This window comes from Cetorhinus maximus, chromosome 7, assembly GCF_964194155.1.
Source record: "Cetorhinus maximus chromosome 7, sCetMax3.hap1.1, whole genome shotgun sequence".
Lineage (NCBI taxonomy): Eukaryota > Metazoa > Chordata > Chondrichthyes > Lamniformes > Cetorhinidae > Cetorhinus > Cetorhinus maximus.
The window spans coordinates 65,623,191-65,645,564 of NC_135885.1; the positions used below are offsets into that span (position 1 = coordinate 65,623,191).

The 22,374-nt window shown below is 45.9% G+C and overlaps 1 protein-coding gene across 4 annotated transcripts in view; it reads right to left on the reverse strand.

Annotated features, from left to right (window-relative positions):
• Nucleotides 1-22,374, reverse strand: part of LOC144682849 (neuronal PAS domain-containing protein 2-like) — a 212,620-nt gene that overhangs the window by 51,288 nt on the left and 138,958 nt on the right. For all 4 annotated transcript variants that reach the window (XM_078545639.1, XM_078545641.1, XM_078545642.1 and 1 more), the window contains one exon: nt 1,525-1,617. In XM_078545639.1, coding sequence (XP_078401765.1) covers nt 1,525-1,617 — 93 coding nt within the window. The remainder of the gene's footprint in view (nt 1-1,524; nt 1,618-22,374) is intronic.

Consider the following 22,374-nt stretch of genomic DNA (forward strand, 5'->3'; position numbering starts at 1 on the left):
TGTACGACAGGGATTTCCCGACAGGGTCCAGGCACTGGAACTGCATCATCAGCAGCCTGATGGCCTACTCCACGGTAGTCCAGGTGAGCAGATGGTTTTGGATGCAGCGCTTCTGTGGTTCCATCTTGGGGTCACATAAAGGAGTAGCCATTGCTATGATCCCAGTAGAGACCAATAACTTTTAAAAAGGGATAATAATTTCCTAGCTATTGACAGAAAAAAATGCCCAAGATTTCATGTTTTAAGACTTTTACTGAAACAAACAAACCAAAATCAACATAGACTAAATATTACTTAATAGGCAACTAATATACCAAGTATAAAAAAGGTACTTCCCCATTCAAATAAAAAAATACTTTCTGACCTGTTTGTGCATGAGCCCATGCTCTCAGCAGATGTGTAAATTAAGTCACACACTCTTCCTGGCTTTTTAGCAGGTTCCCTTCTCCTTGCCGCACTAGGGCAAGTCTTCCAGTGTTCTGTGAAATTCCCGACATACGCATGTTCATATGTTCATTGAGAGCCCATAGGGGGCCAGTTTCAGATTTTGGCAGGGGCAAACAGGCTGGACACTGAGTCAAGGGCAGACCAGATGGATGGAAGCAAGAATGGCATTGTGCCATTGGTGTGCAAAAGTTGTGGGGAGCATGTTGACTACACGCTCCCTGCAATGCAGGAGGTCGTCACTCCCCTGCCACCTTGGGGGCAGAAGGGGAGGGCCAAGGCTTCCAGGCAATGAGCTTTCTAACTAGTTTAATTGGACTTATTTGTGAGCTGGGTGGGTTCTTGGGGCTGGCCTTCACCCGCCCTGATGAAACTCACTGGCGACGGGAACAGCGATGGGAAACTGGCACCTGGCCAGCGCCACCATTTTCAGCGCCTGGCCACCTCCGTTTCCAAACCCCACAGGACTGAAAAACTCAGCCCATGGTCTCAAAAAAAAAATCACATCTGGGTATCTTTAAGTTTGTGGGTCTGCAAATGTGGAACTCCAGATGATAGATTCTTGAAGAATAAAATGGAAACAGAAAATGAAAGGAGTACTGGTGCTCCATTTTATTATGTCACTAACTGCAACTACACTTCAAAATAGGAAATTTATGATCCTGTCCATGCTGTCAGTCAGAATATCATGTACAGGTTAGTTATTCCACAGAGGAATAAAATTAGAAAACCCAAGAGCAAGTTACCACACAGTGTTTAGACACTGATAAGTGGCAAAATAGTGGCTTTGGAACAGTTAGGGGAGCAGGTAATTTGCCTACTCTCTCAAATAGGGAATATAACATGTTCTGGGCTGGTGGGGGATGGGGGAGGGGCTTGGAATAGAACTAGCAAATTTAAAATCAAGCAAGAAAACAATGTGGGTAACTCTAAAATCCAAAATTTTAAATTATTAGTGTACAGCTTTGTTAATTCCTGTTTGTCCTGTTTATCAATTTGGTTGAAAATTGTAAACAAAGTTTTATGGAAGTGGAAGAAAACATATTCAGGCAATTAAAGAAACTATATTTATTTTCTAACCTGTGTCATTGAGGCAGACTGACTGACCATGGTAGCTTGGGGCAACAGCTCCTGCGAAAGTAGATCAATAGATGGCTCTGATATTAAAGAAGACTGCAAAGAGGGGAAAAAAAATCCAGGTTAAAAAATAATTTTGTCCTTCACAATTAAACAAGAAATGACTGAAATGGACTGGAGCAAACCACTCTAACAACTTTAAAAACAATTTAGGCATTGCTGGCTATAGGCCCACATTTATTGCCCATCTCTAATCATCCTTGAGAAGGTGGTGATGGGCCGCTGCCTTGAACCGCTTCTTGAATCCACCGCTTTCATCAAATGCGGTAAAGATTTCCAGTGAGGGAAATTTGTGTCAAGAGCAATGAGGAGTTTGGAGGAAGTGTGGGGAAATGTAAATTGGCAGGTAATGAAACTGAAATAACTATCAGTGAACTGACAAATAAATATAAGATTTCTTTTATGGAAATGAATAAAAATACAGGCAATAAAAAGATTAATAGTTTTCAAACAATAACTGTTTAGATTTATAATCCTATTATTCCAAAATTGCTACTAGTTTTATTTCGCATCATGTAAATATATAGTGTCATTAATCATGTAACTGTCAACAGTCATAAAAGGAGAGTGAAATCAGGAAAAAGAATGCCTGCACAATTCAGTCCAGATTCATAAGAAAAACGTAGAAAGACTTGCATTTATATGGAAAATTACAATGACCAAGACTTTGTGGCAAGAATAATAGTGAGGCTGCCGGCGCTTGCCGTTATTAGGGAGTGAATTGGACAGCAACTTCTGGCATCCGGATATGCAGTAAATGCAGATATCAGCAAGATTCATGTAACATTCGAACACATAGGGCAGAATATTGCGTTCGGTGTGCGGGGGTGGGCCTGACATGCCGATGCGTAAAATGACGTGCAATAACGTCGGGCTTGTGTCCCAACGTCATTGCGCACTCGTGCAATATTTCGGTCGGTATACCCATTGACAATTAAAAGGCCATTAAAGTCCCAATTAAATGTTATTTTTCGCTGCCCGTCCAACCGTACGGTTGGCAAAGAGGCCAAGCGACCTTTGCACTTTTTAGGAAACCTCATCCACAGGCGGGATGAGGTTTCCAACAGCAAGTAAAAATAAAATATCAATTTTAACATCTCATTAAGAACATGTCCCTACTCATGTGACAGTCACATGGGGGGACGTGTTTTTTTACAATTTAAAATAGTTTATTTTTAATTCTTAAACTCTTCACCCCCCTGAGGCGGCCCTGTGCCTCAGGGAGCTTTCCCAGCATGCACGAAGCTGCTCGCTTGCCTTCCTCCCCCCCAGCACAGGCAGTGCTGAGCGCTACCGCGTGGGTTTCACATTGAGTGGGCCTTAATTGGCCCACCAGTGTGAAATCACGATCTGGCCCCGATCATGGGCAGCGGTCATCTTCCCAACTGCTCCCGCCCGCCCCCACCGAGCCTGCCCGACGAGGGAAAAGTCCTGGCCATAGAACCTGTGTTTCCTTCTGGGGCCGGGAAACTGACAGCAGGACAGTTACTGGGTTCCAATCCAGTCCCATTGCGTGTGTGTGTGTGAGTGAATGGGGTGGGAGCGAATGGCACTCACAGCACCCAATGGAGGCGGCTTGCTAAACGGCTGGAGGGTGGTTTGGGTGGCCAATTAGCAGATACAGGGATGGGAATGGAGGCAGGACTAAAAGAGTGCAGGCACAATTTGAACAGGTTATGGCAGCCATTACTGTGACTAATGTTTCACTGAGGAAATTGAAGCAGCAGTGAAGGGAGAAAAAAGACAGAGGGCTGGAACCAGGGTCAAGGCTGCCCCTCACTTCGCAGATAGTGACCTGGAGGTCCTCCTGAGGCAGTGAGGGAGAGGAAGGAGGTCCTCTTTCACAAAGGTGGCAGGAGAAGATCACCCACCCAAACCAAACAGGCCTGGATCAAGGTTGTTGAGACCATCAACAGACAAAGTGTGGTCAGGAGCAACTGGGTTCAATGGTGGAAAAGGTTTAATGATCTCATTCACTCTGGCAAGGTAAGTGAAATGTCAGATCCTTATGACAGGCTTCTGGGTATTCAACCTCCAGTAGACACACCAGCTGAGGTGCCTGAGGGTGCATTCTGCTTCTGAACATCGGAGGGGTATGGGTCTAGTCTACTTAATGAATCATCAGCAATACTCAGAGCCATAGCATTTTTGAGGACTTATCAGAACTGATACATGCAGCTTCTTAGGTCAATGAACCAACAGCACTGGCCATAGAGGCCAGCAGTGCCTTATCTCTTGACCTTGCAGGAGAAAAGGACTAATAGTGCCTGAGGAAGGGCACTGCCGGCAGGAGGAGTGCTCCATCTGTTCATCATTGCCATCGTGGAGGAGGGAGCCAAGGAAATAGCCAGGATGGCTGAGCATGTGCAAATTGGCAAAGGCGTGATGAGCTTTAGTGGTGGAACAAATGAAAATCTAATGCAAGCTGTAAATGAAGGGGTGGGACATCTGACAGCACGCCAAAGACTCAGCTGCATTGGAAAGCCTTGGCATTGCAGTCTTTTACTCTGACTAGACTAATTCTCATGATTTCTTGAGTCTCCCGCAAGTTCTGACATGGAGGAGGAAGGACAGATTCCTGAGTCAGCACCGGGGCAAGTGCTGTAAGCAGAGACCTCAGAGCAAGCACCGTCACATCTTATAAATGCATTCTCCATCAGCGCAGAGAAAGTCACCTTGTTGAGTTCTCATGTGTGGTTAGATAGGGTGATGAGCATGTCAGGATTGAGAGGGAGGAGGTGAGAGGCACAGGCAGCTGTGGGCAGTTTCCTCTGGAGGATGGAGGACAGGCACAACCCTGCACAGCTGGGCACAGATACAGGGCCTTGAGAGTCACAAGAAAGGAGACTGTACTTAGATCAGCAGCAACAGACATGTTCCCACAAGTCAGAGTTTCCTGAGGTAGTGCATATCGACAGGCTGAGAATGAAGGAGTCCATTCAGCTCATGTGCACTATTCTGGTTCAAGGTTTTGAATGCATGAGTTCCTCCATTGTCCATTGAGACAGTGAGCAACTTCATGAAGAGCCATATGCGACAGTACTCATAGATGTCTTGAAAGTATAATAACTTTCATAATATTTTTCTGGTTTATTGTGAAGAAGGTTTAAGGGGGTAAGCATAGTTAGGTCTGTCTGTGTGTGATTTAATTACATTTCATAATCAAGCAGACTGCAAGTTTAAATCATCAAAAAAAGCTAGGTGTTTGACATGCTTATGAGTAAATATGGATGCTGGCTCAGCATGTAAGGTCTGAAGAGAATTTGCTTTTTTTAAATAAATGAAAGGATATTTGGATTTCAAAGGGATTTCAATCTGTTTACAACTAGCCAGATAAGTAAGGGTAAGGAACGTGTTTATCTTTCCCAAATGTTACTGACAATATACAGTGACAGCATGAAAGTTTTTACATTATGAGGGAGATACAGTTTCAGAGACATATGTAACAATGGAATTTACATATTAAAAAGGGAGAAAAGCATATAAAGGAGAATGAAAAGCTATGTGTCAGGAGAAGGCCATCTAAGATCTAATGGGAGTGCTTGAAATAGCCTTGATGAAGCCTCTAGCATTTGCACATAAGTCTGTTGTCTAACTAAACAGAAGTTGGGGAAGAGCCATTTGGAATTCCACTGTCCAGGGTTTTGTGTTAACTTTGAAATTCCTTGATTGGTTTGGAATTGGTGAATCTTAAGGTTACGAGTTTTTGGAAGTAGAAGCAATAACTCTGATTGGGTTACGAAAAGTATCTAAGGGTAGGTTAACAGAGTTGGTGGATAAGTTGCAGTTGAAGTTACCTGTAGGGGCAAAGAAAGCAGACATAGTTAATGTGCTAGCATAGCATTTGAAGTTGGAAGTGATATCCGACACTAGTGTGTCACAGCTGGAGGTAGTGAGACTTCAGTTAGAAATGAAGAAGCTTGAATTTGAACATGCAATGGAAATGAAAAAAAACTTGAACTAGAGGCAACAGGGAAAGAAAGGGCAGAAAAAGAGAAAGAAAGATAAAAAGAGAGAGAATTTCAAAGAGAAATGGAAATGCGAAAACTTGATCTCCAGAGGGTAAAGTTAGTAATGGAGGAGAAAAGAGAAAACCTGCTTAAAAAGCTGGACTTTTGATACGAGACATCAGATGCTAAGGAAGACTCTGATGATGAAAAAACCTTCAACCTAGATCCCAGTGAGGAGGTATTTAAATTTGTGCAAGCTGTTCTGAAGTTTGAAGGAAGGGAAGTAGAGGCATTCTTTATTTCATTTGAGAAGATAGTTAAACAGATGAAATGGTCACAAGAAAACTGGATATTGCTTTTAGAGTCTAGATTAGTGGGTAGAGCTCATGAGGTTTATGCTTCACTGTCAGAAGTTGTTGGTGGATTATGATGCGGTAAAAAAGGCTATTTTGAGTGCAAATGAATTGGTTCCTGAGGCATACAGGCAGAAATTTAGGAATATAAGGGGCAGAATTTTATGTTTGTCATGCGGGCGGGCCCGACCCAATCTGCGGCGGGCATGTAGCCAATCTCCACAGTCGAAAGGGCCGCGCCGCTACTTTGCGCGGGCGGGCCAACTAAGGCCCGCCCAGCGCATTTCGGACTCCCATGTACAGCGGGGAATTCAAATGTGCGGCGGGTGTGTATAGACCGCTGGTTCCAATGGGGAACCGACAGTCTGTATAAAGAAAGGCCAGGCAGCCTCCTTTAGGCTGTTCACCATGGCCAGCGACCGGGCTCCAGAGGAGGTCAGGGCAGAGGAGGAGGAGGGGGGCAGGCTGCAGGATAGGCCAGCTGGGGGGCCAATGTGCCTCTCGGTTCTCCGATGCCTGCCTTGCTGCCCTCCTCGAAGAGGTGTCAAATTGTCGGGAGGTGTTTCCCGATGATGGGAGGAGGAGGGCCTTACACGTGACCAGGCAGGTGTGGCAGGAGGTGGCGGAGGTAGTAAGCTCTCAAGATGCTGTGCAGCGCACAGGAACACAGTGCCGCAAACGCTTCAATAATTTGTTGCGCTCTGGAAGGGTGAGTACCATGTCAGCCTTGACCATTTAACCCAGCAGGCAGCCTTAGCCTTTGAGGCCCCCCACCCCCACCCCCAAGTCTTAGTGTCGTTACTGTATTGGGCATTTGGCGCACGCTGGGTGGGCAAACGGATAGTGACCATGCTTACATCAGCCTTAGTGGTTGAGGAGAAGATGGGTTCTCCCCGCAGCATATGTCGCATTTGAGTAGTCTGTGGGCAACCTGCAGGGGAGGCCGCTAGACACATACTCAGAACTCCAACACGTGTCTTATTGATGATGATGATATGGTGGAAGGGGAACCTCAAGGTGTCATGGCCAAGAGCCATCTGCTGGCCTCGGCGTCACACCTAGTTGTGCCTCCTTGCAATGGGCGCTAAGACCAGTGTGTTATTCAAAGTGATGGACACCGAATGTGTCCAAGGTGGCTGTTGGGGGAGGGGGTTGGGAGCAGCCGTACTATCTTCTGGGGACTGATCACCAGTAATGTGGACAGGAGCCGCTGGAGGCCTCAGATGGGCCACTGTGGTTGGGGTGCGGCGTGCACGTGCAGAGTACATGAGCGATCAGCCCAATAACTGCTCTTCACTGTTCTGCAGGCAATAACAGAGCAGCCAATATCCGGGAGCATTTGCGGACTGGTGGTGGGTACACCGTGCTGCAGCATCTAGCCACATATGAGGAGCAGGCCATGGAGCTGGGGAGGAGGCAAGCGGCCAGGTCGGCAGGCGTCGGTGAGGCTGGGGTGCAGCGGCCAGGTATTTGAGGGCCACAGTCCCATCCACTCTGTCTCCCCACCATCCAAAGCACTGATGATTACTACAAACATTAATGCAGCAACACTGCTCATTCAGTCGATACAGTCAGACGTGTGGGTCATACACAAAGGTCCCTCGGCCCCTTGAGAATGTGCGTCTCTAGCACCTTCCAAAGTCGCCTTATCCCATTTCTGACCACTCTCCCCATAGCCTAATATGCCATGGCATCGCTGCTGCACATCCAAAGACTTATTGCATCTTAGGAGAGCTTGTACCTCCACCACCCTTTCAGCCAGTGCGTCCCACATTACTCTGTCCTAAAGGTCTTCAGCACCTCCCCTGTCAACCTCATGGCACTCAACTTAAATAAATGGCACCACGTTAGTCATCCCTGCGCCAAGGGGAAATGTTGCCTTCTGTCCACCATTCTATGCCCCTCATAACGGTATGAAGGTCAATAATGTGACCTGTCAATCTCCTGTGCTCCACAGCAAATGTTGCAAGTATATCCAATGTTTCCTCATCACTCCAACTCTCCAGGCCAGCATGCATCCATGTCAGGAACCTCTCCCCACTCCAATGCCATCCCTCCCATGAAGCACAGGTCACAACTGAACGCAGAAGTGTAGATGTGACCTCGACAGCGTTTTCTGCACTTGCAACATGACCCCCCTTTTCCGACATTCTATTCCTCGGCTAATAAAGGCAAGTCTGGCTTTGACTTTGTTAAACGCCTTATGTTCCTGTTCTGCTACCTTAACGGGTCTGCCCAGCAAGATCCCTGTAATTGTTGTGATTTTCCACAGTCCTACCATTACTCATGTATTCCCGTACCTTGTTTGTCTTGCCCAAGTGTTTAACTTCACACTTGTCCACATAACATTCCATGTGGCATTCCTTAGGCCATCTGACCAGCCTGTCTGTATGTGTGTGTAATGTTTGGGCATCCTCTTGACTATTTACCACCCCACCAATGTTCGTCTCCTTAGGTTCTTGAAGGTTGAGCGCATTATGAACCTGGGGGGGGTGGGGGGAGGGGGGGGGGGGGAGAGAAGGGATGAATGGTGTTACTGACTGAACGCTAACCGATGCACTGTCCATGTTGTTAATTTCAGCATCACCACCGCATGGCCGCCAGGAACACGTCCAGGGTCCCCCTCCACACCTGAGGGGCATTACTTGCAACTTGTGTCACAACATTTCAGTGAGCCAGGCACCAGCGCAGCGACTACCACATCGATGGGAATTATGACGTCGGCTAGTGTCCTGGGGCACAGTGGAGAGGGCACTTCACAATTGCTGGATGAGATGGCACAGACAGAGAGTGCTGATGGCGCAGCAGCCGGAGGACTGCAGGGGACCAGGCACATGCTGAGTCCGGCAGTGATGATGTGCCTCTGGAGATGTCAGCCATGCAGCAGCTGCAGAACAAGTGGCAGGGTGCATGGGAGCATCTGGCAGGGTTGCATGAGGGTGTGCTTCACTTGGTCTCTGTAGTGGAGGAATCCAGGCAGAGTGTCAGTGATAGCATGAACCACAGGACAGAGCTTCAGGCTTCCTCCATTGAGAGATTGGCGACTTTCATGGAGAGGGGCTTCCAGCAGATTGAGACTCTTCTGATTGGGTTACGCTCTGACCTGCAAGCCCTCACAGCGCTAATGGCCACAGGTGGTCATTCCCAATGTGGGAGATGTTCTGGGCACCAAGTGTCGCCGCTCGGTGCCCATCCATCTGCAGTGAGCAGGGAGGTCCAATGTCACATCACGTCGGCGCAGCAGCTGCCTGTCGTCGCTGTGAGCTCCTCTCAGGGCGCTCCGGATGAGGGCAGCAGCTCCTCCGCCCCTTTGCCAGTGACCGTTGCATCCGTTGAGGCTGCGACAACTGGGGAGGTGCCAGTTCTGGAAATGGCCACTCCCTCCCAGGCGGGCCCAGCGCAGGCTCCACGGGCCAGAGGACGCCCGCCAAGGTCATCGAGGCCAACAGGACAACAGAGTAAGCAGGCTGTCTCACAAGCCACTCCGAGTGATGGGGCGGCACCAAGGCGTAGCACCCGCAAACGTAAGCATAAGGCACGTTAGGCATTCCATGGGTTTGTCACTGGTGATTTTGTGTTGGCCCGAGATTAGGGAATGTTTCATTATCTGCGTCAGAGTGACGTTTGTTGTTTACTTTGGTGGCAATAAAATCCACATTTCCGACCATGGCTGAGGGTGTTTCCTTTGCGCTGCGTTTGTATGTTTCACTGACATATCATGAGTGTTTGAGTGGACATTGATGTTTCTGTACTAAGCCCTTAGTTGCAGCTGATGAGGTGGAAGATGTAGCACCTAAGTGCTGCGTACGGATGCCCCAGGCAATGCTGGTCCTGCTGATCCATGTGTGTGGAGCTAGCTGAAGGTTCGTTGGGTTAAAGTGTCCCGGATGTCCTTGCCTCCTTGGTGTAGTAGCGGGTCGGCGTGCTGCCCCTCATCATTGCCCTGTGCTTCCTCATCCTCTGAGCCACTGCTGGATTCATCATGTGCAGCCTCATCCACTGTGTCAAGGTCTTCATCATCAACTGCATCCCCCCTTCCCAGCGTAAGATTGTGCAGAGCGCAGCATTCTACCACTATCACAGAGACGCAATCTGGGGGGTACTGGAGTGCGTCCCCTGAGCGGTCCAGGCAATGGAAGCGCATCTTTAGAAGACCGATGGCTCTCTCCACCACATCCCTTGTGGTGCCGTGGCTCCTACTGTACCGCTGCTCAGCTTCTGTTCTTGGATGGCGGAGAAGCGTCATGAGCCACCTTCGCAGGGGATAGCCCTTGTCACCCACCAGCCATCCATCCAGCCGAGCCGGAGCACTGAAGAGCCCCGGCATCTGGGAGTGTCTGAGGATGTAGGTGTCGTGGGAGCTGCCTGGGTACCTTGCACAAACTTGCAGAATCTGCATCCTGTGATCACACACTATCTGCACGTTCATGGAGTGGAAGCCCTTCCTGTTGACGAAGGCACCGGGCTCAACTGCTGGCGCCTTGATGGCCACATGTGTACAACCTATAGCATCCTGGACACGGGGGAAGCCAGCAATGGCCACGAAGCCTCTGGCTCGCTGTGTCTGGCTTGCCTGGTCCCAATGGAAGTAGATGAAGGTCAATGCATGTCTGAACAGAGCGACTGTAACCTGCTTGACACAAGTGTGGACAGCTGATTGGGAGACACCGCAAAGATCACCCACCGAGCCCTGGAAGGAGCCAGATGCTTGGAAGTGGAGGGCAACTGTGACCTTCAGAGCCGCTGGCATGGGGTGTCCACCCACACAGTTAGGGGAGATCTCAGGGCCAATCATCTGACAGATATAGTTGACTGTCCCCCTTGACAGTCAGAGCCTCCTTCAGCACTGCACCTCAGTCATATTGAGGTAGCTGCTTCGCCGCCTGTATACCCTGGCAGCAGGATAGTGGCATCTTCTGCAGCCCCTTCCACCTTGGACAACCTCTTGGCCCAGCGCCCCTTGTGTCTGCACCTGGCCTCCCAAAGGTGGCTCCCCTGGAGGCTGATTGTCCACTCCTGGCCTCCTCCTTATTCTATCACTCCCTTCCTCCTCAGAGGAGCTGCCTCCAGTGGAGATGTCAGAACCCATACCCAGGCTAAATGGAGGCCTCCGGAAAGCTGCGGGCCCGATAAAGATTACTGTCTGCAGACTGCTGAGCTGAAGCTTGAAATTACAGAGAAAATGGTTGGAAATCAATCTGAACTGGTAACAATCACACAGGCAAGTTTAAAACACTTCCTGCAATAAATACTTCAGATAAAACATTAACAACCCCTCTGAGCCCGTGGATGAGGTTTGTTAAAAAATCACTTACCCACCTGCCCATTGCGTCCGTGCGCCGAGCCGAAGATTGCACGGGCGCCTCAAAATTGGTGTCGATTGCTGAGTTAAAGGCCTTAACAAGGCCTTTAATTAATGGCGGGCGGGCGTCACGGTTCATCGCGCGCCCACCCAGCTTAATATCGCGATGGCGTGCGCTGACGTCGGGACGCTCGCCCGATGTCAGCGCACGACATTTTAGCGCTGACGTGCGGGCTCCGCCACCCACATGTTATACATAAAATTCTGCCCAAGGAAACAGTCAGGTCAAACATATATTGAGTTTGAGAGAGAAAAAGTAATTTTGACCCGTGGATATGGGCCTTAAAGGTAGAGACAACATATGTAGCTCTTAGGGAAGTAATTATTTTCGAAGAATTTAAACATTCAATTCCTTCGGTAGTGAGAACTCATGTAGAAAAACAGAGTGTTAAAATGGTAAGACAAGCAGCAGAGATAGCTGGTGATTATGAGTTATTTCATAGATCTAAACCTTTTTTTGCCACCGTTTTAAATCAGAGAAGAATAAAAAGTGGGAAGGTGAAAGGAAGGTAGGTAGTCAGGGAAGAGAATGAGTAGGTGGAAATTCCCAGGAAGATTTTTCTCAGACTAAAGTGGAAGACGCTGAGGGTAGAAGTGACACTCGAAAATTGAGGTGTTTTCATTGTAATAAAGTTGGGCACATGAAGTCAATGTGTTGGAAATTACAGCGAAAATCAGTTGCAATAATTGGGGTGCAGAAAAGTTCCGGAAGTAAAAATACTGTGGGTTCAGAGGTTCAGGCACAGGAAAAACTAGTGGTTTATGTACAGGAAAAGCAGGAAGAATCAGTGATAGATAAAGAAGTGGGAACATGTTCACAATTTATCCAAGCGAGTTCTGAAGAGCAGGTTGCAGAAATGTTTAAAGATTTTGTATGTGAAGGGGAAGTCTTTCCACGTCTACAGGGTGGAGTAGGTAAAGACATTGGGCTGAATTTTCACCTCGGCATGCAGGCACGTGCCCAGCATGCATGAGTGTGAAATAGCATGCAATGATGTTGGGCGAGTGTCCCAATGTCGTCGCGCGCTCACGTGATATTTCGTCGGTGGGCACATGCGGAAACGGTGGCGTGCCGGCCGACAATTAAGAAGGCTATTCAACCCATTAATAAATTAATTAAATTGAATTTTTCCCTCCCTGTCCAGCCTTATGGTTGTGGGGCTGGTGAATAGGCCAAGCAGCCTTTCGATTTTTGAGGAAACCTCATCCACAGGCGGGATGAGGTTTCTGATGTTAATTAAGAATAAAATAAAAGTTTTCAGAACTCATTTTCAACATGTCCCTGCTCATGTGACAGAGATGTTAATTGGCCAGCCAGCATGAAATCGCGTTCGGGGCCCGATATTGGGCAGTGGACCATTGTGCGGCCACTCCCGGGCCCGTCCACTGGGCCCACCCGAAGAGGGGAAAATCCTCCCCATTAAAATTTTAAGAGACACAGGGGCTAGTCAATCCTTAATGTTATGGGATAGTGATATTTGTTGTTCAGAGGGAATATTGCAGGAACAGGTGATAATAAGTGGGTTTCATGGATATGCTAAACCTATTTCATTATGGAAGGTAAATTTAAAGAGTAAGCGGAAAACAGGTGAAGTGACCGTTGGAGTAGTGGAAAAACTGCCCATTGTAGGGGTTCAATTTACTTTAGGTAATGATATAGCTGGGTCATAGATGTGGGTGATGCCTATGGTAGTTGAGCAGCCTATAGAGATGCTTTCAACAGAAGGTGCTGCAGAAAAAGTATCCTGGATTATTTCCAGATTGCGTGATAACAAGATCACAAACTCATAGGTTGAAACAGGGAGAAAAGGAAGTTAAAAGGCAGGGAAAGTGTGTTGAAGTTCAATTAACTGATACTGCCTTTGATAAGATTATTCAGGAAGAGAGAATGGAAGAGAATGCAGCTCAAGAGTTTAGCTCATGGCAGCTGGTAGAGCTACAGAAAAAGGATCCACGCATAAAGCAGTTATATCAGACAGCTTACTCAGAAACAGAGGCAGAACGTATTCCAGAATGTTATTACCTTAAGGGTAATGTGCTAATGAGGAAGTGGCGACCGTATCAAGTTTCAGCAGATGAAAAATGGATGGAAGCGCATCAGATTGTTATACCACCTGGATATAGAAATGAGAAACTGAGAAAAGCTCATGAAATTCCAATAGGGATACATTTAGGAATTAGGAAGACACAGGCAAAAATACAAAAACACTTTAATTGGCCTGGATTGCATAGAAATGTATTCAAATTCTGTAGAACATGTCACACATGTCAGGTGATAGGGGAACCACAAGCAGTGATTAAGCTGACACCTTTAATTCCAATTCAAGCATTTGAGGAACCTTTAGCTAGGGTCATAGTTGATTGTGTAGGACACCACCCTAAGACGAAAAGTGGAAATCAGTACTTGCTGACAATAATGGATGTGTCTAAAGGTTTCCTGAAGCAATACCTTTGAGAAATATTACAGCAAAGAGAATTGTGGCAGAGTTGACTAAATTTTTTACAAGATATGGTTTACCAAAAGAAATGCAATTAGTTCAGGGTTCAAATTTCATGTCACAGTTGTTTAAGGAAGTAATGAACAGTTTGGAGATAAAACAGTTTAAGTCAACAGCTTATCATTCTGAATCATAAGGGGCTTTGGAAAAATGGCATCAAACATTGAAAATCATGATGAGGGCTTATAATCAGGACTATCCACAGAATTGGGATAAAGGAATTCCATTCTTGTTATTTGCTATTAGTGATGCTCTTAATACATCGACTGGATTTAGTCCTTTTGAATTAGTCTATGGTCATGAGGTAAGCGGACCACTAACGTTAATTCATGAGAAATTGGTGGGTCAAAATTCGGAAACTACTCTCCTGGATTATGATCAAACTTCAGAGAAAGATTGAACAGTGCATGTGAGTTAGCTAGGGACCATTTAAAGATATCACAGCAAGTGGTGAAAGTGAAGGCAGATAGAAGAGCCACAGCTTATAGTTTTGTTGCTGGGGGAAAAGTGTTAGTTTTGTCACTGGTACTGGGTGACTTGTTAAATGCAAGGTTTAGTGAGCCTTACAGGATTGATAAGAAACTGAGTGAATTAAATTACTTCATAAATACTACAGATAGAAAAAAGGAGCAGCGAGTGTGTCATGTAAATATGCTTAAAAAGTATTTTAACAGGGAAGAGGACCAAAAGGAGGTATTAGTGGCGGTAGATAAGAGAGATAGAAATGAAGGATTCTGAAATTGATTTTCCTCTAATCAAATTGAATAATGAGGGAGTACTTGAAAATTTAAATGTAATATTGAGTTACCTTCCAGACAAGGTGCCAAAGTGATTTGGAGAAGCTATTGCGGTCACACAAAGATATTTGTGGGAATAAGCTGGGGAGGACAAATTTAGCTATACATGAGTTGAGTGTAGGAGATTCATCTTCAATAAGGCAACATCCTTATAGATTAAGTCCAGCAAAGTTATCACAAGCACAAAAAGAAATTGAATTCATGCTTCGATATGAGATCTTTGAGTCTAGTTGCAGTAACTGGAGTTCGCCTACCGTGATGGTATCAAAACCAGTTGGAACACAAGGACTCTGCGTGGACCATTGAAAGGTGAATGCAGTGCCAAAAACGGGTTCCTATCCTATACCATAGTTGGAAGATTGCATTGAGAAAGTGGGACAATCAAAGTTTATCACAAAGCTTGACTTACTGAGAGGATATTGGCAAGTATCATTATCAGAGAGAGCAAAGGAGATATCAGCTTTTGTGAAGCCAGATGGACTATATCACTTTAAAGTCATGTCATTTCGTATGAAAAATGCACCAGCAACATTTCATAGACTGACAAACAAAGTAATTGCAGGACTGTGTAATTGTGCTGTTAATACTGATGACTTGATAGTTTTCAGTCAAACATAGGGAGGAGCATTTACAACATTTGGAAGAATTATTTAATCAACTGCAAGAAGCTAATCTGGTGATGAGCTAGGCTAAAAGTGAATTTGCAAAAGCACATGTTACATATCTAGGCCATACCATTGGACATGAGAAGGTAGCTCTGAGAGGTGTGAAAGTCAAGCCATCTTTCATTTCCCTGTGCCTACAACAAAATGAGAAGTTTTGAGATTTCTGGGCATGAGTGGGTTTTACCAGAAATTTGTACCAAATTTTAGCAGTGTGGTTGCTCCATTGACTGAGCTATTAAAAAAAAACAAGAAGTTTCAATGGACACAGGAATGTCAGAAGGCATGTGGCAGTTTAAAACTGTATTAACTATAACACCAGTTTTGGCAGTGCCCAATTATGCCATGCAAGTTAAGTTGGCCATTGCGCAAGTGAAGTAGGCATTGGTGCTGTGCTTTTGCAAGGAAATGAAACTGGAATTGAGAAACCGATAGGGTACTTGGCACGCAAGTTGAATGTAGAACAGAGAAAATATTCAACAATCGAAAAGGAGACTCTAAGTCTGGTGTTAGCGTTGCAGCATTTCGAGGTTTATGTTGCAAACAATTCGTCAGGAACAATTGTTTATAGAGACCACAATCCTTTAAAATTTCTGGACAGATTTTGAGGCCGAAGTGCAAGGCTGCTCAGAAGGGGTTTATTACTGCAACCATTTAATTTACCGATTATATTTGTGGCTGAACGAGATAATCTAATTGCAGATGCATTGTTGAGAGTTTAACGCTCAAAGGGAAATTGGACATTTAAAACCTGGACACTGGACTGAAATAACCTCTGTTGAAACAAAGGATTTGTATATATATTATGTTAATGCATGCATCTGGTAATGTAATAGTGTGGATATAAAGATAAGTATAGTGGGTAGTGTAAGATAGGTTAAAAAAATGAAGCCGTCTTTTAAAATTATGATGGTCCATTTTGTCATAAGGATGGAAGAGACATGAAAGTACAATAATTTTCATAATTTTTTCTGGTTTATTGTGAAGTAGGTTTAGTGTGGGGTAAGTATAACTGGGTTTGTCTGTGTGTGATTTAATTACATTTTGTGGTCAAGCAGACTGCAAGTTTAAATCATCAAAAGAAGCCAGGTGCTTGACATGCTAACGATGCTGGATTAGCATGTAAGGTGTAAAGGGAATTTGCATTTTGTAAATAAATGAAGGGATATTTGGATTTCAAAGGCATTTCAGTCAGTTTACAACTAGCCAGATAAGCAAGGCTAAGGAATGTGTTTATTCCTCCCAAATGTTACTGATGATATATAGTGACAACATGAAAGTTTTTATATCATGAGGGAGGTAGTTTCAAAGACGTATGGAACAATAGAATTTACATATTAAAAAGAGAGAGACATATATAAAGGAGAATGAAAGGCTATGGGTCAGGAGATGGCCAAGTAAGATCTAAAAGGAATGTGTTAAATAGCCTTAATGAAGCCTCCAGCATTTGTGCATAAGTCTGTTGTCTAACTAAACAGAAGTTGGGGAAGAGCCATTTGGAATTCCACTGTCCAGAGTATTGTGTTAACTTGCTGAGTTTGTTTTAAATCTAAGGGTAGAATTTTTGGGATGGCGAACAGGGGTGGGGCCCGCTCGCCGGTGCGTAAAATGACGTGTGGTGATGTTGGGTGGGCTTCCCGACGTCACCGCATGTCATTTAGATTTTCAGTTCGGTGGGCGTGCATCCAAGTTGGCTGCGTGCCCGCCAAACGGTCAAAAGCTATTAAGGCCTGTTAAAAACAAATTCAAATAATTAAATGAGCTGCCCGTCCAACCTTAAGGTTAGCGGTCAGGCAAAGAGCCCAGGCGGCCTTCGCATTTTTCATGGAACCTTATCCACGGGCGGGATGAGGTTTCATGAAGTGTTTAAAAATTCAATAAAATTTAAAAAAAAAATTCATTGACATGTCCCAGTTCATGTGGCACTATCACTATCACATGCGAAAGAGCGCAGGCCCCGACTCAGGGAATCTCCCCTGTCCACACAGGGAGTGCTCAGCGCTTCCGGGTGAGTGTCACGCTAGGTGGGCCTTAATTGGCCCACCCACATAAAGTAGCAGCATGGCCCCGATTGGGTTCGCGCCCACCCCTGCACAACCCCCCCAACGGGGGGAAATTTCTGCCCTAAAATCTATTTTGGACAGCTGCCTTAAAGGGAGTGTAACTAGGACTCAGGTTGATTAGGAATTTTAGGAGTTATTATAATAGTAATTGTAGTCTTATGTATGTGGTTGACACCTTTTATTTTGTTAATAAATACTTTCATTTAATTTAAAAAAATCTCTAAAGGTCTTGGTGGACTTTTTACTTCTTAATTCAGTGCACGCATCTCATATTAAATACAAATTGCAAAACTGTTGTGATAGTGCGACCAAGTTTCCCTTGTGGATTTGGTCCGCCTGGCACACAACATCTGTCATGTCATAACATTACAGTAGAGGCAGGAGCAGTGTACTGACCTTCACAGAAGGTATGCCACACTCTGTAGCCCCCTGACTGGTCAGTGGCGCAGAGATGCTTGGAGTGGATGCCAACTGCATCTTATCTGAAGCTCCCTCCAGCCATCCAGAGTGGTAGCCAAGGGCTGAGGCAGTACTGAGGATGATGAGGGTGCTACCCTTCATGGAGCATCATCATCATCATTGGCCTCCTTGGTCCCTTATAGAGCCCAGTTGCAGAGACTCCCCTTGTAATGATACCCATGGAGCACCTCTGGAGGTGACCCCACTGGCAACTACACGACGAGGACGAATGTCATGCACATCTCAGCCACAAGCAAGTGAGTAGGCTGCCTCCACTTCATCCAAGGCCACAAGGGAAACATTTGTATATGTGGCTGAGAGTGGCAGTTAACACGTCACCAGAGCCATGAATTTGTCACTGGGGTTTGTTTCATCTGTAAATGTGCACTTCTCTTTTTCAATACTATGCAAATATTGACACAAGATGCCAGAAATGTGAGCTTCCATGCTTTAATGGCAAGACAGGAAAAGAGGGAAGACAAAGTGAAGGGAAGCAAGGGTCCTTGAAGGTGGGCTGCAAAACCTCTGGACAGATGTGCATTCCTCATTGTCCATGCTGTCCTCCTGGGTCAAAGGGGTTCAGCTGAAAGGTGCCTGATTAAGATGATCCCTGGCACTGATGAAATCCTAATGAGACCCTTGAGTACTGCGCTGGCCCCAGCCACCTCCCTGTGCAGTCGGAGCACCTCTGTGTTCAGCATCTTCCTTCTCTTCTTCCTCCTATTCCACATGCTGCTTTTCCTCTTGCTCTAAGGAGCTATGTCATTCCAGGGCCTCATCTTCTCCGAGGTCCATACTCTCTGGCTGGCCATGTTTTGGAGAGCACGTGGCCTGTTCGATGGTGGTCCTTATAAGCAGAAGGCTTTGCTAGTAGTGCTGTGTGGCTCTGTCTTGAGTCTCATAAAAGGGTGAGTTGCCACCTCTTCAAGGGATATCCCTTGTCCCCTAAAATCCATCCACGTAGTTTGGGGAGGCTGGGGTGGAATGAAGACTGCAGCACCCTGCTCTACTGAAGGATGAAGGAGTCAAGGGAGCTGCCAGGAAAGCGAGAGCATAGGCGCAGAAAGTTCTTTTTGTAGTTGGAGTCCAGCTGAATATTGAGGGAGTGGATGCCTTTCCTGTTGACGAATCTCACTGGCTGGTCACTTGATGACTTGATAGCCACATGGGCACAATGGATTACTCACTGCACCTGGGGAAATCCAGCTATGGAAGTGAAACCCATTGATCTTTGTACCTGTGTGGCCCCATCTTTCTGTAATTGAATGTACTGTTTAGTTCTGGCAAAGAATGCATCAGTGACCTGTGAGATGCAGTTTGTGAAACACTACCAAGGTCTGCAGCTGATCCTTGGCAAGACACTAAGGCTAATAAATTATAGGTACAGTGACTTTAACAGCTACTGGCAGGGCATGGAGAGCAATGCTGTGAGATGAGAGGCTTTCTGCCATGAGGGCAGTGACCAACTGCCTGGAGAGTTGCTGTGGTACTGGTTCAAGGTAGCTTTGTCTTCACTGGTAGATCTTATGCTGGGGATAAGGCTTCTGTTGCTTTCCTGCCTCATCCCTCATTATTACCTCCTCAGGGTTCTGCTTCTCCTGCTGAGAATGTTGCTTGCCACAAGACCCAAAAATTAAGAGCCATGTTCCCATTACCAACTATTGCTTTCATTACGCTCAGTGGGAATCCCAATAATGTTCGGTCTCATGGTCCTGCAATGCCTAAGTGTTTTCTGAACACTCTGCCCACAACCTGTGTATACCCAATGGCATCGTGTGCCAATGGCTGAGTGGGCCTTTCAGTCATTTCCCCCTTTTATGGGCCTAATTAATTTCATGAGGCAGCCATGACTGGCTCCCTGCTGTGTTACTACCTGTCTGCTCAACCCAATGTGCAACTTGTATGCCTTTATTGGCCTTATTGCCAAATTGGCAATGTTTCCAATTTATACATTTCCCAATTTATACTTTGTCCTACAGTGAGGCAACTCTTCGGGGACCTATAGACGACTCCCACCTATGACTTCTTCCCCTTGCTATTCCTTATTTCCACCCAAACTGCTTCCACATCACAGTCTATTCCATATATATCATTAGTCACCACCGCACTGATATCTTCCTTTATTAACAAAGCTACCCCACCTCCTTTTCCTTTTTGCCTATTTTTCCGGAATGTCGAATACCCTTGAATATTGAGTTCCCAGTCTTGGTCACCCTGCAACCACGTCTCCGTAATAGCTATTAAGTCATATCCATTTATTTCTATTTGTGCCATCAACTCATCTATCTTGTTACAAATACTGCATGCATTCAGATAAAGAGCCTTAAGCTTTGACTTTTTACCATTATTACTCATTCTGGTTCTAGTTTCTGCTACACTCTTCTGCTTATATTTTCTGCCCCTTCCTGTCACACTTTTTATTATCATTCACCTCTTCACTACCCCACACCTCTGCTCTCTTGTTTAATTTTGATTTTCTAAATTTCCCTTCAATTGAACCCTCCCCCCCACTAATTAGTTTAAAGGCCTATCTACAACCCTAGTTATACAATTTGCCAGGACACAGGTCCCAGCATGGTTCAAATGAAGCCCGTCCAAACAGAACAGCTCTCTCCTTCCCCAGTATTGGTGCCAGTGCCCCATGAATCAGAACCCATTTCTGCCATGCATTTACCTCTAATCTTATTTACCCTACGCCAATTTGCACGTGGCTCAGGTAGTAAACCACAGATTATTACCTTTATGGTTCTGCTTTTCAATTTAGCCCCGAGCTGCTTGTAGTCTCTCAGCAGAACTTCTTTCCTAGTCCTACCTATGTTGTTGGTACCTACGTGGACCACGACAACTGGATCTTTCCCCTCCCACTCCACGTTCCTCTCCAGTCGAAAAGAGATGTCCTTAACCTTGACACCAGGTATGTAACATAGCCTTTGGGGCTCTCTGTCTTTGCTGCAGAGAACAGTATCTATTCCCCTAACTATGCTATCCCGTATTACTAATACATTTCTCTTTTCTCCCCCCACTTGAATGGCACTCTGTACTACGGTGCTGTGGTCAATTCGCTCATCCTCCATGCAGTCTGTGCCCTTGTCCACTCTGGGAGCAAGAACCTCGTATCTATTGGACAAGGGCACCAGCTGAGGCTCCTCCAAGCTAAATTCTGGACTCCATACCTGCCTCACTCACAATCACACCCTCCTGTCCCTGACCATGGACCAGATTTGATGTAATTAATCTAAGGGGTGTGACTGTCTCCTGAAACACAGCGTCCAGGTAGCTCTCCCACCTCCCTGATATGTCGCAGTGTTCGCAGCTTGGACTCCAGCTTATTGTCTCTGAGCCGAAGTCCCTCGAGCAGCCAATACTTGCTGCAGATGTGGTCACCGTGGATCGCACCATCATCCACCAGCTCCGACATACTATGGGTGTCATCAACAGTACTATTAAGTGGTACTTACTTAGCAATAATCTGCTCACTATGGCGCAGTTTGGCTTCTGCAAGGACCATTCTGCTGCAAACCACATTATAGCCTTGATGCAAACATTGGAAAAAGAGCAGAATTTCAGAGGTGAGGTAAGTGTGACTGCCCTTGACATCAAGGCAGCATTTGGCCAAGTGTGATATCAAGGAACCCGAGTGAAGTGTAAGTAAATGGGAGTCGGGGAAAACTCTTCACTGACTGGAGTCGTACCTAGCGCAACAGATTATGGTTGTGGTTATTAAAGGCCAGTCATCAGAGCTCCAGCACATCACTGCTTTAGTACCTCAGGACAGTGTCCTAAACTCATCCATTTTCAGTTGCTTTGTCAATGATCTTTCCTTCATTATAAGTTTAAAATTGGAGAGGTTTGCTGATGATTACACAATGTTCAGTTACATTTGAAACTCCTCTGATACTGAAGCATTCCAGGCTCACATGCAACAAGACTTGAACTACATGCAGACATGGACTTATAAATGGCAAGTGTCACACAAGTGCCAGGCAATGAAAGTCCTGAACAAGAAAACATCTAACCAGCTACCCTTGACATTCAACAGCTTTACCATTGTCAAGTTCCCCATCATTAGCATCCGTGGGGCCACCATTAACCAGAAACTTAACTGAACTGGCCACATAAATATTGTGGCCGCAAGAGCAAGTCCGAGGCTGGCTTTACCTTGGTGATTGATTCACCTCCTGACTCCCCAAAGCCTGTCCACCATCTACAAGTCAGAAGTGTGATGGAAGACTCCCCACTTGCTTGGATGAGTGCAGCTCCAACAACATTCAAGAAGCTCGACAACACACAGGAAAAGCAGCTCACTAGATTTGCACCCATCTACCACCTCAAATATTTATTTCCTCTGCCACTGGAGCACAGTGGCAGCAGTGTGCACCATCTATAGGAAACACTGCAGCAATTTGCCTAGGCTTCTTCAACAGCACCTTTCAAACTTGTGACCTCTGCCACCCAGAAAGAGAAGGGCATCAGGCGCATGGGAACGCCATCTCTCCAAATCACACGCTATTCTGACTTGGAAATATATTGCTGTTCCTTCATTGACACTGTGTCAAAATCCTGGAGCTCCCTTCCTAACAGCACTGAAGGCACTGGTTACTGCAAAGGCTATGGGCCCTGACGATATTCCGGCAATAGTACTGAAGACT